Raw genomic sequence first — 18,253 nt, 5'->3', positions numbered from 1 at the left:
GAGGCTGTGGTCAGGTTTGATTCACGGCGGTTACAGTAGATTCCAGTCATAACGAGTCTCCATTAAAATCCAACATAAATCCAGGCCAACCACAGCTGTCACTCTGTGTGAAAAAGGAGCCAACTTTCAGTGCTATGGGGAGGGAATGTTTGAAACTCTGAAGTATTAGTTTAAGGTTGCACTAAGCCTCTAGGGAATAGATGTGGAAATCAAAACAATATCCTTACAAGTTTAGTATTACAAGTTGCCTGTGAGTGTGAGAGAGCGCGCAAATGTGTGTGTTTGTGTGTGCGTCTACCTGTTTTAAGTCCAGAGTGATCGTCACATAGTGGAACTCCATTCCATTTTTGATAGAGGGACTTTGCCACCAACGGTTGGTCCCATCTATGGCATACTCAATGGGATGTTGCTCTGTACACACATAAAAAGCACACAAAATAGAGAAAGGGGTGATATTAGTTATTTTATTCTATTAAAATTTTAAATATAAAAAAAATCTATTTGTCTCGAATCCAGCATTGTGCTAATGGAAATATGTTCCTCTCCATTCCTTGTTTTTTTGTAAAATTTTGGCTTTTTGTCACCAAGGTGACATAACAAAAGCACATTTCCCCCCTTGTAAAATACAGAATAATAGATTTCCTTTCAATTTCAGATGATTTTTATGTCACTCCTGAATTAAAAAAAAACAAAAAGTCACCCTTTTTGCAGAATCTACTCCCAGCTGCTGTTACTATTCAACACAATAGTTCTAATGGAACCAGAGGAAAATACATTATTGGTGTGTTACATAGCCAAGGTCATTATGTAGAACTTTTATGTATGCTGAGTGTATGATAATGTTTGGGTGTTTACGTGTGTGAGAGAGTATTTTTATGTGAGGATGTAGGTTTCAGGTTGACTTGCGGCTGTCAATCACCAGGCTACTTATGTGTGACATTTCTGTTAAAAAAACCATGGCAACTATCCCTAGCAAAAATGCAAGAGCTATATATCTCTGTGTAAAAGTCCTTTCTCTCCTCTCTTTTTCACAGCATCCTTCCTCTCCCCGCATATTTCAGTCAAAACTCATCATTTTGGGAATAGTATTCATAGTCTTTCTCTTACGAGATAGATGAGAAGATTTATGCCACCTTATATCTGTTATTAAATATGAAGCCGAGGCCAGGAAACTGCTAGGTTAAGACCGGAAACATAGCCTGGCTCTATCCAAAGGTGAAACAATACATCAAATTTCCACCTCTGACGCTTACTAACTAACATATCATTTTGTTTATCTCATACAAAGCGTGAAGTAAAGACAGCTTGTGGTTTTATGTGGGGTTTACATGCTGAGATATTATAGGCCAAATCACTATGAAGTTGTGCTAACAACAGTAATCCAAATACACAACTGGCAATTGATTAAAATCACAGATGTTAAGCTGGCCAACTTGCTGATTTCTGTTGTCATTTTCTGCTGTGACTGTACGTTTGAAGATATATGGTTAAACACTGTGGTCCTACCTGTCGGACCTTTTTTTATGTATTTTCTTGTTTTGCCTTCATCTTCAATAAACCACATTTACTTGAAAAGAAACTGAACATTTTACTGCTGTGGACGGGGACGTAGCAAAACGTAAGTTAGCCACCAAGAAAAAGATGTTGATATCAGCGTAAGTTTGCTCTTTGCTCCGCTTTACCTTACACACTAACCAATCAAGGCTGCAGTAGACCAGCAACTCCAGTGTTTTGTGAAGTAAAATTACTGTTTTTGTTGACAGAGCCAGGCAGCTTTGTCAGAACTGCTTCAATTCCCATTACCTTTATTTTCAAAAAGCAATTATAATATCATAAATACTGTGTAAACTTAAACTGATACAGATTTTTTTAGGTAGCTGAACTACCAATCTGAGGCAGCATTTGCACGGCACTGTTTGATTTTATGTCATGACACACAGATTTTCTACACCTAAATTATTGTAAATTAGCATTGTAATCCGGTCTATTTCTTGGTCTGGTTGCCCACCTCATGGTCACAACAAGTGTCCCCAAAGTAATGGTGCCCTCCCAAAAAATATTCCACCAAACTCCCTCTAAAATATCAATGTAAAAACTCTGATTAAACAGACAATAAGCAAAGTGTCAATTACTAAGTTTTTGGCAGTCCTGGTAGGCAGATTGTTTTGCTGATTGATGCTAAGCTAAGCTAACTGTCTCTTGTGTCCAGCTTCATATCAGAAGGGCAGGTATAACAGTGAAATCCATCTTCTCATCTAAATGTCAGCTGGAAAGTGAAGAAGAATATTTCACAAAATGTGGAACTATTTCTTTTACACTGAGCAATTCAAAATATCACTCAAATTGCACAAGTCTTAGGTCTAAGTATTAATGGAGATAGAAGTGTTTATGATGACCATTTTGGTCTCAGTTAATCTATCTTACATATTTTCACCTCACTCTTTCCAGCTCTTCTTGCGGTCCCTTATTACCCTTTTTTGCAGCAGTATATTCTTTCCTTCTTTGTCCTCTCATCCTCGCTGAATAAATGCCTGACTAGGAAGCCAACTAAGCAAAGCTCACTAAGCAAGTCACAAAAGCTAATCGGACTCACTAGCTGACTGACTGACTGACTGGTTGATGACAGACTGCTTCACTGATTAACTGATTGGATGGTTTTAAAACTGCCTGAGCAGTTAACTGAATCATTGACTGACTAAATAGCATACTGTCTAGTTGGCTGTTTGAATTATGATCACAGGCTAATTTTGCATTGTCATCTTGTCATGTTGCGATTGATTCTTCAGTTCATTCAGTAATTATCGTTTCAGACAAAATGATTGGTTAACATCTGGACGATCTGGCACTAATTAACTAATCTAGCATGATTAATTATTGTAATCACCATGCCTATAAGTCTTGCATGTGTGCGTGTGTGTGAATTGTTCTTACCAAATGGTTTTGTACTCCTTTGGTTGCAGATTCGACACTGAGGGTTTCTAACAGGCTGGCCTGGTACATGCTCCACAAGCTTACAGAACATCTCTGGACCCGCTGAACCGCAGGTAGCATTAGTGGATATTTCAGCCATGGACGCCAGGTTCAACACAGCCGGGAACAGTCCTGGAAAGAAAGCACACAGGCAATTAAATACAGAAATAGATGATGAAAAAATAGCTGTGTGTGTGTAAGTACTGACTTCTGACAGATATACAGATGCAGCAGAATATTAACAGTTTAATAATTTTAAAATACACTTGTTTATGCTTGACACTCACAGATGAAGTCATATCGATCTCTGCATTTGGCTGTGAGTTTAAAAGCAAACCCCCCCCCCCCATGATATTACTAATTTCATATCTTTCACAAGCCTGAGAAATGTGACTGTGAAATTCCATGACTTTTCAGGTTTTCCATGCCGAGGGAAACCTGGTAACAGTGCTAAACATACCGGAGGAGAATCCCACGCCCACACTGAAAGACAAGTCCATCGTTTCTCCCTATGTGCTTCAACCTTCCCTTCATCAAGTACTCTACCTGGTGCTGACAGTTTTGTACTTTGGTGGATATTCTGCATCATAGCACCAATACACAATCAAAGCATCTGAAAAACCATTGTGCCACTTATTGCACCTCATTGCTTTTCTGTGTTCTGCATTTAACAACAAATGAGTATTTAATTTGTTTTAAAACCGCCATCTTTACAATATAAAAAGGAACAATATGCCTAATGATGGCCTAACAATAAAGCTTAATTACAAAGTACAAACATCAGGATAAATAAGGTAATTTGCAAAAACAATAAAGAATGGTGGTAATACTACATCTCACACTGTTGAGCCACCCCTGGATCATAGCAGGGGAAATTCGTTACCAACGGCAGCCCAGTCAGATCATAGCTCATCCCAGGTTAGTGATGGCTTGCATAGATGATGAAAATCAACTGCATTTAACAGTAATGAGCGATGTCTGATAGATATGTAGATGCAGCAGCTGGCTTTCTTCTTCAAAGCCAAAAAAACTGCTAAATGCATCACAGCACAGTACAGTAGGGACACCCAGCACCTGCTGCTTTGCACGCAGGTTTTGTATTTCAAACTACTAAAATTATGTCCGTTTCTCTGTATCGTCTTGTTCCGAGTGCGCCAGCTCACGCTTGTATGGCTGCTGTTCTGAGGTTATGAGTAATTAGTGTGAAACATGAGGGGGAGGGCAGGTGTTTTATACCATCCAAGTTAATCTGGGTGTATTTTCGGTACAGTCTAATGCAGTTAACATCGTTTACCCCTACCAGATTGTGAGAGCCGTATTCATTTTATCTTCAGATAATCGAAGCATATAGGGAACTTATTTTGGCCAGCTTTCAACTGTGCAGACTCTGGGCAGTGCAATGCTACTATATCAAAGGACTATTCATTTGCATTATGTTGCTCAAGCAATTTTTTTTTCCATTTCCTGTCCATGAATATTTTTCATTGCTGGGACAGAATGTAAACTTGTAGGGAACATACTTTATGGAAAAGTACACAGATTCCTTTCAGGAAAAATGTTGGAAGCCATCAATAATGATATACTAACATTACTCTGTTTTCCTCCCCAGTGCTCTGAGGGGTGGTGGTCATAGTTTAAAAAAAAAAAATCTCAGAGAAGACACGAGATCATTATATCCAGCTCTAGGAGTCATAGAACTACAATCGAAGAGAGTTTGCTACAATCATGAGGGACTCACTAGTAAAAGCAGGGTGAACCTCTTCTCCTATCATCCTGGGTGGAAAGAAAATAACATGTACACTGTAATCCCTGCAACATTTTATCAGCTGGACAGGTTCTTGGTGGCAAGCCTTAATGCCTGGATTTGCTATTTGGGCTGCAAATAATGACCAATTTTATTACTTGCTATTTATTTTCTCAATAGATTGATCATTTGTACTATGAAATGTCAGAAAATAGTGACCAATCTCAATTTCCAAAATCCAAAGTTGATATTGAAATTGTATTTTTTTTTTAAATGAGAAAATGGAACAAGTGAACTTTTGGCATTTATGCTTAAAATGTCAATATAATAAATAAATTATCAAAATGTAGAACAGTAAATTAATATTCTTCTCTCATTTCCAAATAAATGTATGAAATGTCTAGTAATGCATGTAGTGCAGATAAAGTTGAGGTATGAAAATAATGTATCATGTATCAATGGCTATGTTTACATGTTTTATATGTGACTGATATTTGACTCTCGACTTGGGACCACCAACAAAAAAACGCCATATTTGCAAAACAAACATTTGGCGCAAAAATGCACGAAAAAGCGATGCAAGCTTCATCTCTTGAATGATCGCCATAGTAAAAAGGTCTGATGATGTCATTCTGCATACAACTTAGCAATCTGCATCTGTTTGGGAGAGTCTATAGCATTTTTTTTTTTTTGAGCAATGGGTGTTTGTTTTCAGAAAACAGGCTTTCATACAAATGGGCTTTTGGTCCTTAAGTGCTTTTAGCAGCTATTTCTTGTAGTTCTGTGGAAAGAAAGGTGTAGGTGCTGAGTCAGGAGTGATGGGCTGAGATGTGGGTTTCACAGAGGAACAGTTCCTCCAAACCTTAGGATGTCCAGGGCCACATTCCAATATCTCTGTCTGCACCTCACAACAACGCTGTCACAGTATGTAGGCAAACTGTCTCTGTCAAAAAGCATTTGGCAGTCAGGCTCTGTTGGCTGGCGACTGAGGCCGTCTACTGCAGCAGCAGTACAGCTATAGCAGTCTTCAGTAGTTTCAACGGACCACTCCGACACAGTAATCTGCTCTTACGCAGTGAAATATGGTGAGAATAAAAACAATGAAGTATCTGGAAGACACATGAACCGACATTGCTGTTTTGGCCAGTGATCAGATATATATATATGAAAATGGCCCAGATCTGACGGAACAAAAAATTAGACTTCTGTGTCCACACTAGTCCGAAAAAAATCAAATCTTGGATTTGAAATGATATTTGCTTGTACTGTAAATGTAGCCATATAGTAATTTAATCAAAAGTGCTTCAATAGTATGTGTACATGCTATAAATGTGCTACTGCTGACAGAAAGCCAAGTAGCTTGTGTTATCCAGAAAAGAAATAAAGATAAATGACAACCTCTTTAGTCAGAAAGCTCCAAACAAACGTATCATTATTTATGTCATCACCACACAAATACACCATGAGACTGTGTACAAGTGCTTTTCTCCAGGAGACTCCACTGTGTTTTTTTTCCCATAGTAAAGCACATTAGTCTCAGAGTAAATGACAAGCTTGTTGGACTGAAAGTACTGGAATGCTCAACGTAGTGTGCACATGGTTCACATTTCCTGTCTGGCAATCACACACAGACAAACACATGCACGTAAAATGTAACGTCAGGTCAACAGCTTCTATAGTTAAACAACATGTGCACTGATATACAAACATAAACTCAGTGATGCATAAATGTACAGCAAGTGTACACAAAGGAGACAGAGAGGAAGGGAAGATCAAATGGAAGGAGAGGGAAAAGTGTAAGAAAATAGAGAAGAGGCACTTGTGAAAGTGTGGACGGTTTGTGTGTGTGTGTGTGTGTGTGTGTGTGTGTGTGTGTGTGTGTGTGTGTGTGTGTGTGTGTGTGTGTGTGTGTGTGTGTGTGTGTGTGTGTGTGTGTGTGTGTGTCCAGATGAGTCCAGCTGTTTGGCCAGATGTCAACACTGATGAACTGTGAAGAACATCTAAGACACCCAAAGTCTCTCTCACACATGTGTACACATTCTCACAGAAGTGCTCACAACATATCATCTACACAGCGAGTAAAAACGCATACTTTCCTAGACACTCAGAAATTATATCTGAGAATCTACACCACTGAGGATGATCAAATTTCTATAACAGGGTCTCCATAGAGGAAAAGTTCTCACTGTGTAATGACAAAGTGAGGGTGGATAAGCTCATACCACATTCATAATATGTTTCTGTGAGTTTGTGTTGAAGTCAATAATCACTTAGAGGAATAATTTTCACTCAAAATATGTTTTTTAATTACTCTGTTACAATACATTTGTGAAGTCAACTTTGTTTTTCTTCCCTGCCTCCACGGAGAGCAAAGTATCCAAAAAACAGAGAAAAAATTCTTGATGAAATGGAGTAAACGGGGTCCACATTCAACAGCTAAACAATATTTTAAACTTTTGTTAATATACTCTCACACAACCCGTGCAGTATAATCCACTGTCTGCAGACAATCCTGGCTCAGACGCTGAGTCATGGATATGCTCTGAATGTCGTCTACAGTTACTTTAAGTCAAGTAAACTGATAACTAGGCCCTGCCTGTCCTAGTACATAGTGGTTAGCACTGTTAAACTAGTTAGCAGTGTTAGCTAACAGCTGCCAGCTCAGCCACCTCCATTGTGAGAACCATGTGCAGACAATACAGCTGCGCACTCTTAAAGGGATATTTCCCTGATTTTCCACCCGCTTTAATGTGAGTAGTATGTGCTGATGAACTGTGGTAAACTTCCCTCCATCTAAACAGTGATTTAGATATCCCTCCTACCCCCACAGCAAAGCTCCTCAAATCATGTAATTTAAGTCTGATCAAATTTTAATATATACGTCATTTGGCAGAGTTTCGCTGGCTCTTGGGCTACAGGCTGTACTTTTGCATTTTCATATTGCCCGCCAACCGTGCCGCTAACAGTGAGGATAAAGAGTATACAGCTGATCAAGAGACTTACCCGCCCCTCTCTCTTTCTCTCAAACGTGGACAGAAATCAGAACAAAAGGTAAAACTAGGCAGTGCTGATCGAATATAAAACAAGATTATGTTACTGCCATGCTTATTTCTCTCCTAAGAAGTTTCAAGAAACATATTTAAATGCCCTGTGTAGCTAAAATAGTAAGAGACTGAACAGGAAGCTGGCTCCATACTTCTTCCTGCATAGTGAAAACAATCAACCGGTAAAATTAAGCATCACTGATCAAATATAAACCAAGATTCTGTAACTGCATTGTATATTTCTGGCCTTAAAAGTTCTCAGAATCATATTTTAGCTTACCGTTTGACAAAAATGCAATTGACGGCGATCATTGTTAAACTCTGACCGGTCCATATTACGTCACCCACCAGCGGCAGTGTCTGTTAAGTTGCGATGCAATCTGGTAGTTGTAGATTTTTTAAAATCTTGTGCAAAAAGTCATTTTTCTGTTTTCTCTGGTCGTGTAGCACCAACTTCAAAAGTATTTGCGTCTTTCTACCGCAGAGACGACCTAGTTTTATGTAAGGGCCCTCTTTATATCAGTGAAATACTTCCTTAATCATAGAAATGCTCTGCATGTTGCAGCAGCTCCTTCAAATAAGGTTCCTTTTTACTTCAATTCATCAGAAATTTTCTCAGTTTTTAGATTATTTGTTGACTGTGTAGATGAGCAAGACAAACAAAGTTTTCGTCACAAATTCAACACAAAACGAGGTGAGTAAATGAGACACAAATGATCATTGTGGATGAAGTACTCCTTCCATGCAGCTTTAAGTTAATCAGATCAGAAGTCAACAGCAAGCAATTGACCTGATCTCAAGAAAAGAAAATTTACTTAACACACGTGTCAAATTAAATTGAATTATATATATTATATAATAGTAATGTTATAATATTAAATTGAGCTTCATGATTATGTGTTTATGTGCAGTAAATGTTTTTGTAAACGAGTTATATTCATCACTGTCACTCTGTCACAACATGCAGTGCAGACAAGACTAATACTCACACATGAACAAAAATCACAATTCTATCTTAAAATGAAATAGTCCATAGTGACACAAGCCTTTCTGTCCCTCAGCTTGAACATTATAATAATGATAAAGCTGCTTTTATTCATGTTGTATCAACATCTTTTCAGTTCCATCTTTTCATTGTGGCACAGTTTTTGGATGCCTCAAGATTTTAAGTCTGATATTTGGTCCACATATCAAAGCAGGTTGAACTCTTTTCACAGCTCTCTTTTGATAAGTTTATTCCCAATTTGAAATGTGACAGCGGGCAAAAGATAAAGCTCTAACAGAGAGTAAAAGCATGAATTTATCCTCCAACGCACCTATTACAAGAGCAAACAAAAACTGTGTAACATCTTGTTGTCATGTTGCCAGACCAGGAAATCCTGTAACCAGACTTCAGAATAAAAAATATCTCAGTTAAGGCTTTAACCATTAATACTAAATCAAAACAGTATGATGAACACATCTCATGGCCCTTGTTCTTAACATCATTTCTAACTACTGCCTCTTGCTCCTGCCAGGAAATCAAGCCAACATTCTGCATATTCCTGGGTTTTGATCCACAACCTGGAAGACTCTCCAACGAGACGTGTGTGTGTGGGAGACTGTGCAGTCTTTAATATTGTCATTTTACCTTGATTTGAAAAGGCTAATACCTTAAGCTCTCTATCAGTTCTGCGTGTCTGAATTGCAGAAACACATGGGTTTCAAAGGGGAACTTTATTTGTCCCAAATGTAACCACGTTTTGGTTGTGCCCGTTTCATCTTTTTCAATCTGGCTGGGAATTCGTGGCACAGAATTGAACTCTTGCATGGTTACATAACACGATTCCTGAACACATTTTTAAATGTCGATTAAAACAGCACACCTCTACACACCAGTGAAGTTGCTCTTACAGTTTACATCCATGTTACATCTTCCCCCACCAGCACAGAAGATCTATATCTATATATCTATCTACATAGTCGGCACAGTTTTAGAATGGGCACCAAAGATCAGTGTCACCAATTCACTCTCCAAACGTCTCCCCTTATGTTCCTGAGACACGATATTAAATCATGACCAGAAAAGTGTTATTGCAGAACATTATGATGTCACAGTGAAGCTGACTTTTGGATACAAAATGTCATCACCTCACTTATAATCCTATTAGATGTTTGTGTAAAATGTGGTCATAATTAATAAAAATAAATAAATAATTGAGTTAAAGCCGAAAACATTTTTTCGGCTTTAAGGTCAAAGTAACCTTGACCTTGACCACTAAATTGTAATCAGTTCATTGTTGAGTCCAAGTGAATGCTTGTACCAAATCTGAATAAATTATCTCAAGGTGTTGGTGAGATATTGCATTCACAAAAGACTTATGCAAGGTCACATTGGCCTTGACCATCAAAGTCTAAGTAGTCTCCAGCTGTTCCTCAGAGTTTGCATTTGCAAGAAAGAAACAGACATGGTCAAAGTGACCTTGACCTTTGGCAACCAAAATCTAATCACTTCATTGTTGAATCCAAGTGGACGCCTGTGCCAATTTTAAAGAAATTCCCTCAATGCATTTTTGAAGACTCAGACAGATGGACAATCGGAAAACATAATGCCTCCAGCCACAGCTATGTGGGGGCATAAAAACATCTTCAGAGAGTCCTGCTGTCACAAAATAATACAGGAAACAGCAACAAAGAATGACTGAGACACTTCAACTCAATTTTCATTGGTCCTCATGGTCTGTGTTGGCTATCATAGTAACTTTTACTAAACATCATAATGATTTCTTGTAGGAATCTGATCATGTGTAGGACTCCAACTCTGACTGCTGATAACACTTCTTCTCTCCTGCCTTTTATGTTGAACAATGAGTTGAGATAACAACGGAGAAACGGAGAGGGCTGGCTAAAGACAGGGTTCAGATTTCAGATTCACTGAATGACAAGGACACAATGGCTGTCTGCCTTCGGCTCTATGGCTGATGCACACACACAAGCACGCACGCACGCACGCACGCACGCACGCACGCACGCACACACACACACACACACACACACACACACACACACACACACACACAGGTTCATCACCTTCCATTCTTTTCTCTCTGCTCTGATAACCATGGTAACCTGTCTGTCTGTGTATGTCTGTCTGTTGGCCTCTCTATCCTCCGTCTACGCTCTGTTAACCAGATGTGTCAGAGGATTCACTGCCATACAGGCTCTAAATTATAATACTGTCAAAATGTATAAGCACACCCTGCAAAAGCCGGGCAATGTCATCGCCAAAGAAGTTGTTTCAACACCCCAACATTGATTACAAGGTAACTTCCCTGAGGGCTGTACTATGAAGCGAGATGAGAGGGTTAGCGAGGCTGAGCCTCAAGCCAGACTATTAAAAGTTTGGTTTTCCCTCGCCACTGCAGCAGCTGCTTGTCTCATCCATCAATTTTAATCTGATTAGCTCTGATCGGATTGACTGAGCAATTATCCACCAACAACTCAAATTCCACAAACTGCTGCTGACGAAAAAACAACTCATGAATAGTTCCACTTGCACTGAAATATATATTAATTAAGACATATGAGGGAAAACAAAAGCAAAGTCTGATTTTGTCTACATAAACCAAACATAGCTTGAAGGTTCAACCTTTACCTTGTCACAAGGTCCACTGGCTTGGTTAATTTTTCTAGAGCTCTCAGCCACAATTTAATGACCTTCATCATTGCATGGGCTTTGCTCCATTCTCACCTGTTGTTACATGATCAAAAATCTATACTCAAGTCACGTCTTACAGTTGTGTTTCCATTAAAAAGTAGTACAAATTTTTGGAAATTTTAATCCTGATTTCAGAAATCATCCTAAGAAAATGCAAATGTGTGTCATTTTCACCTACTACTGTTTTGCTAATATTGGGAGTCGGTTCATCGAGATGAGCAATACGTTTACGATACAAGTGACAATACTAAAGGACACTGCACGTCAATGTGGTAGAAAGGATAATATAAAATCAATCTGGGAGTTAAACTTACACTTAAGGGGAAAATGTCCACAAGATTCAGACTGACAGCTAATTCTTTTTATTGTATAAAAGCTTCTTATTACGTTATGAATAAAACCTTATTTGCTTTTTCTGTCATGGTAGACGATGACTCTGCACTGCTCGCCCAGCTGTGTGTGTGTGCGTGTGTGATGGATGTGTTATTGTTGAGTTTTGAGGCTAGATGTATGCTTGATGGAATAAGAAGAAGGTTGAAAAAGACAGGATCATCTCTCTCTCTCTCCCTCTCCCTCCATCCTGAGTAGTTTGGGGGGCAAGAGAGATATGGATGCAGGAAAAGATAGAAAGATTGATGGAGATGAATGGAGGGATTCCCAGAGAAAGATAGAGTGTTGCTTAAAAGGGTCAGGGCCAGGAGGGGAATGAGGGATGAGACTGCGATAATCCTGTATACTCACACACACACACACACACACACACACACACACACACACACACAAAACAGTAAACACACAAAAACCCTTTACAGATCTACATACGAGCGTGTGCACATAAAACCAAGCTAGTAAGAAACACAGAATCATCCAATGCCAACATATACTTTTGCAAATATGTTAAAGGAAATTATTCTACCATGCAGACATGCCTGCGAACATGAATATGCGCAGTGCACATGAACATGCCACACTCAAATGAATTTCCAGGCTGATACACCAGATCTAACAGAACCAGCTTTACACTGAGAAACAATATAAACACTAATCAGTCCTGGACTCATCCTCAGCTTTGTGACAATCTCTCCCAGAAAACTAATCTGCTTTGTTAGCTCAGATGTGCTCTAAACACCTGAAATATGATTTCTCTGCTACCTCAGAGCTTCACAAACAAGGCAATCCAGGAAATGGGATTTTAACAGTTTTACAAGAATTCGATGCATGTTCTGTGTTGTGATGATAATACACTCATAATGTCTTCATACAGGCAGAACAGCATGTGTCCACTCACACACTCTCCAGATCAAGACTTAATTATGTTATCTGAAGATTTCAAACTACTAATGACAATGAAATACTCTATTCTTTTCTTGCGATCAGATTTACTCGCTAACTGATTCTGAGTGCACTGTCTTCCTGTTTTTGACAATGACCACAGTACAAATATCCTCAATCCAACACAGATTCTCCTTAAGATGAAAAATGCCTATGTGTCCGCTAGAGCAGAAAAGATAAATCAATTAGTTGTCAACTATTAAATTTGTCACAAACTAATTTTATAAGCGATTATTCAATTTAAGTAACTTTTTAAGAAGAAAAATCTCTGCTTTCAGCTTTTTAAATGTGAATATTTTCTGGTTTCTTTACTTCTCTATGACAGCAAATATCTTTGGGTTGTAGACAAATCAAGACATTTGAGGACGTCATCTTGGGTTTTGGGAAACACTAATCGTCATTTTCACTATTTTCTGGCATTTTCAAAACAAACACCTGATCAGTAAATCAAGAAATAATCAACAGATTAATCAAAAATAAAAATAATCTTTGGACACATTATATCAAGCAAACATGACTCCATTCTCATCAAGGCAACAATTACGGGACAAAGTTACGAATCACATAAATAAAGCCTCATTATCAAGAAATCAATAATGTCATCTCTGGTAAATTTAAGTGTGATAACAGGACCCCTATTCATTTTCATTAATTTATCATTTTTGCTTTTTTGTGTAGTCTTGATAATTATCTTGTTGTCTGGATATAACTAACTTTGTTTTCTTGTAACAATGAGAGAAAGAGAAAAAAAAAGTTTTCTCAAGACAATGACTTAATTTGGTAACTGATTGTGACGGCAATGGTAGCCCAAGTCATTATTCAACCTCCATAAAAAAATAAAAAATGTTGTGGCTCAAGATAACGATGCAATTATCTCAAGATATTGAGATAACACAGTATACATAGAGCTTCAGTACAGAAAAGTTTGATCATAGTGTGGCAAGTATGGCATCACCACAACAGCTCAAGACCCTATAAGTATTTAGAACTGTGTAAATTAAATCATGATCTTAAGAAAACCATGTTTTGTTATTGTGTGGTAGAGATTATCAAACACCAAAGGCTTGGGCTGCACCTATCAATTATTGTCTTTTTGATTAATCTGACAATTATTTAAAAGATATAGCTATTACATCAGGTTCTATATGGCAGGCAAGGCTCTGCGCTTTCTCGGAATATATACGCATATAATTTTGTAATATGTTTTTTTTGATAAATTACAACAACTGATGTTGCCAGTTCAGTTTAATCTAATTCCTCATGTAAACATAGACATTCTCGAAGAACACCTACATGGTACAAAGTGTCATGACAACAGTTTCTCAGTGATTGAAGTTGAAGTAAAAATAAATTTCTTGAATTGAATAAAATGAAAGGAAAATTAACCCGGGCACAACCGGCAGCATTCCACAATAATCACAAATGAAAGGTTTAAACATAGCATGCTCACTGTAGACATGTCCTGACTGCTGCTTGTCATAACTTCAGCAAGGCTCACCTCTGACAAAAAGATTTAATATTAGCACGTGTGCTACACACACATATATACACACACACACACACACACACACACACACACACACACACACACACACACACACACACAGTTGTCAGTGTTCGGTGGTGGCTGCGTGTTGTTTCTATAGTAACATAGTTCATGCCGACATGTTAAATAAATGAAAGACTTTAGTCAATTATATTTCCTGGACATACTCCCTTTTTCTGTCACTCTGTCTCGGTGCCCAGATAAAGCTCCACTTTAAAATACTTTGTTGTTATATCATCTGTGTCACTCACTTCAGAACTGTGCTATAACTGTTATTTGTTTTGGGTGTTTAAAACATTAATATAAGGATCTTGTTGAATTCTGGCAGTTTTAATTTTAGCTGTATCTTCATCTACAGGAGTTTAAAGATGCAGTTTTAATCACTATAATTGAGTCTGAATTAAGTTAAAACCAGATTGTAATTTAGAAATAAGTGGCTAAAATGTCAGGTTAATTTGGGCTAGATTAAGAGTCTATAGCCATTCAAGCAGCTTTTAGGCTGTACTTGCTTATAAGTATTGGACAAATTAAAATTTTGATCTCATGATGGATCTCATTTATCTCATTTATCTCATTTATCTCATTTATCCACTTATTAGCAACCATCTTTTGTAAGACACAGAAAAGCTTCAAACTTCACAAGTGGGGTATTAGTGACATATTTTATGTTGCAGAACAAAAACAAGAAAGTCTCTTCAGCTTGTGTTAACCACTGACCTTATTTAAAGCCCTAACCAAAAACCTAATCCAAATACCCATTGACTATGAGACAAGGGAACTTGAGGTGCTAAAATGCAGTCATTTTGGGGTTTTAGGGCTCATTTCTCGAGTTCTCTATAACATCACCATGTCTTTAAATACCAAATAGTTGTCTGGTGCTGTATTGTTGTTCTGAATGTTGAACACAGCAGCTTTAATTTTTAAGATTTGTGGCTTTTTATACCAGCAGACCTGTTAGACATTTTGGTGTTTTAAACTGACTGACAGCTAGAGTCTTTACTGTCATAAAAAAAAGTAGTTTAGTGAACTGACACTTTTGAGCGGCTTCAGAAATGTTTTGAAAATTGTTGATGGTTTTCAGTTGCAAGTATTAAAATTTTCAGAAATATTTCCCTCAAATGTCCTGCTGAGAAAATAATGCCGGCAGACTGCAATCAGTAGCGACCCTAAGTTCATAGCAACTTTACAACATGCATAGATCTTCAGTATTCACACTGAGAGTTCTCATGATAAGCGCGACATGATTCTTGCATTGTGGCTAGGTGTACAGTCACAGGTCTACCACAACTGAATATAATAAAAGTACTAGAAAAGCTTCTTATGAGTCACTTTCTTTTGAAGCATCAGTGAATATTTATCATAAGCTAATTGCAGTTTACAGTTCATTTTAGAAGAACATCACTAACCATGTTATTATACAGACAAAGATGAGACATTTTCATAATATATCTACGTATACATAGGAATTCATTCTCTTGGTCTGTCCCTCACACTCTGTGTCTCACTTCCCTTGCTGTTTTCAATATTATCCCTCCACACCCGTGCTGTAAATAAATATGTACTTTCAGTTCTCTTGTTATTGCTTATCTGGTGCAATAAAAGTTAGAAAATGTACATTAATCTACACTTTTTTTTCCCCATGCCTGTATCTTTGGCTTTACATCTGCTGGCTGCTCTTCTCTGGACCTCCAGGGGGTTTCAGAGAAAGCTGAAATAAAAACTAAGTCAACATCCTGCTCTCACAAGGACTTCCTGCCCCAGGAGTCTGTGTGTGTCTGTGTATGTCTGTGTGTGTGTGTGTGTGTGTGTGTGTGTGTGTGTGTGTGTGTTCCCATCAGCAGTGAAACTCCAAAGGAAAATATAAGCAGACAGTCAGTCACCCTGCCTTGAAAGACAGCAAAGAATGGCTTATTATACAACGAAAATAAAGGCAGAAAGAGCTTGTAAAAGCGATTGTAGGCTGATCAGAAGGGTCAGGACATCTCCCCATCTCACTTCCTTCGTCTCTCTTTCAATTAAATTTCATTTCATGGACTTACACCCACATGACAAGATCTCCCTTTCTCTTCCGTTAATGCCCCATCCCACATGCCACGTCTGCCAGTGGAGGTAATGATAATGCCACGAGGACAAAACCAGGCATACTGAGGACATGTCATTTTTTATATCACAATGCACCTTATATGAAATACAAGTCCGTGGTAAATCTGATTTAATTAAAACACTTTTCATCTATAAGCCATTATAACTACTGCAATTGATAGGGATATCCCAAAGCAATCTCTCAACATCAGACCGGGGCCAATCAAGGCCTTCTTTTTTACTGATCTGGTTTGGGAATATTCTGCATATAGAACATCTGATCCTTTGTTTTAAGTCAGCTGTCACACAGATGTTTTCACGGTCATGCAGAGCAACATGGAGTGCAGCCTTCGTCACCTCTGCTCCACTCAGATGTCTGTCTCTCCCTTTTGCTGAACTTAAGAGCAGCAGCTGAGCCGCGCTGATCACATAACACCACACATCATGAATGAAAATGAATGCCATAACGCATGGTGTTTCTCCAACCCGCTTGGAGGAGAGACTGGTGCACAGCTTACAATAGCCACACTCGCCACTGCGAAGTGAAACAAAAGTCCCAGGAGCAAAAGGCCAACATGGCTTACTAATTAATGAAGGCTAATCTGCCCAAAGATGTAAAGATGACAAAAATAAATACTCAACTGAATACAGATCATTCCGGTTACTGAGACACAGGCTGCGCTTACAGCAGCAACACTGAACTCTTAAAGGGACAGAGGCATTCGCTCTAGACACTTTCGAGGCCAACAAAATTAAAGATTAAATTAACGATTAAATTCGATTTAATCTTAATTTAATCTCAAATAGATAATGATAATAATAAAATTCTAATGATTAAAAAAAAAAAAGGGAACAGTTTGTATACAGGCATTTTTTAAAAATAACTTTAAGGAAGCTCTCTTAAAGTGTGCACTGTGCAGCCGTTTAGGAAAACAAAGTATCGGCAGATACATAATTACATGACTCGGATTGGGATCTGGGGACAAAAAAACATGATCAGAACACCCTGAGTAATTGATACTTTCAATGTAAAAAATTACATACTACAGTCACATTTTTCATATTACTGTACTGTATATTTTTCTTCATCATGCCCACACTTTCATAATTTGTTTTTTGGAAATTAAAGAGATAAATGGCATCCTTTTCCAGATGGCCACAGACTCACAGAAAAGAACAGAGTGTGTGTGTGTGTGTGTGTGTGTGTGTGTGTGTGTGTGTGTGTGTGTTTGATCTTTGCAGATGCTGTCCTCTTCTAGACAGCCATAAACTCAGACTAAACAGGAAAACCACAAGGTTATAGACAGTTAATCCCCCACTTACTCACACTCATATACAGACGCACACAATGTCAGTGAACTGACCACGTCTGCTTGAGGCTACAGTGATCACTGTGCTCCAGAGTGGGGGGTGTCTGAGTCTAAAATGTGTCCCAGGAGGCCCGATGGTTCTCTACGCACTCAAATTAATTTTGCAGACAGAAATGTGAGTTAAAACAACATATAACCTTCTTTAGTACAGGATTGTGGAGGGGCTTTGGCAACATAATATTTCCTTTAAATCCTCTGGTAAAAGGCATTCCACAATCAAACTTAGCATTTGACAATCATCTAGCTGCTAAGTCCCACCCCTTGCAACCGACAGGCTTTGCATTCTAGCCAGTTAGTTAACCAAGATAATTTTGGCAGAACTGTCATTCAAAATTCAAAATAACATTTGAAAAAGTGGGTCCTTAATTTTAGAGAAGAACACTAAAGAAGGCTTCTCACTTTTGGCCAGCAACGTCAATTTTGTCATCTTAACAACTGTTGTTGGCAAATTTAAAAGATGTAGCTAGT

General features: G+C 38.2%; 1 protein-coding gene across 2 annotated transcripts in view; it reads right to left on the bottom strand.

Moving 5' to 3' along the window:
• Positions 1–18,253, bottom strand: part of lama2 (laminin, alpha 2) — a 246,784-nt gene that overhangs the window by 195,715 nt on the left and 32,816 nt on the right. For both annotated transcript variants that reach the window (XM_088089255.1, XM_088089256.1), the window contains exons 2-3: positions 2,932–3,102; positions 299–411 (exon numbers count right to left, since the gene is read on the bottom strand). In XM_088089255.1, coding sequence (XP_087945381.1) covers positions 299–411; positions 2,932–3,102 — 284 coding nt within the window. The remainder of the gene's footprint in view (positions 1–298; positions 412–2,931; positions 3,103–18,253) is intronic.

This window comes from Plectropomus leopardus, chromosome 16 (assembly GCF_026936395.1).
Source record: "Plectropomus leopardus strain MGB_pleo_1.0 chromosome 16, ASM2693639v1, whole genome shotgun sequence".
Lineage (NCBI taxonomy): Eukaryota > Metazoa > Chordata > Actinopteri > Perciformes > Serranidae > Plectropomus > Plectropomus leopardus.
The sequence above is the reverse complement of the archived record's forward strand: the minus strand, read 5'-3'. Positions and strand labels throughout refer to the sequence as shown.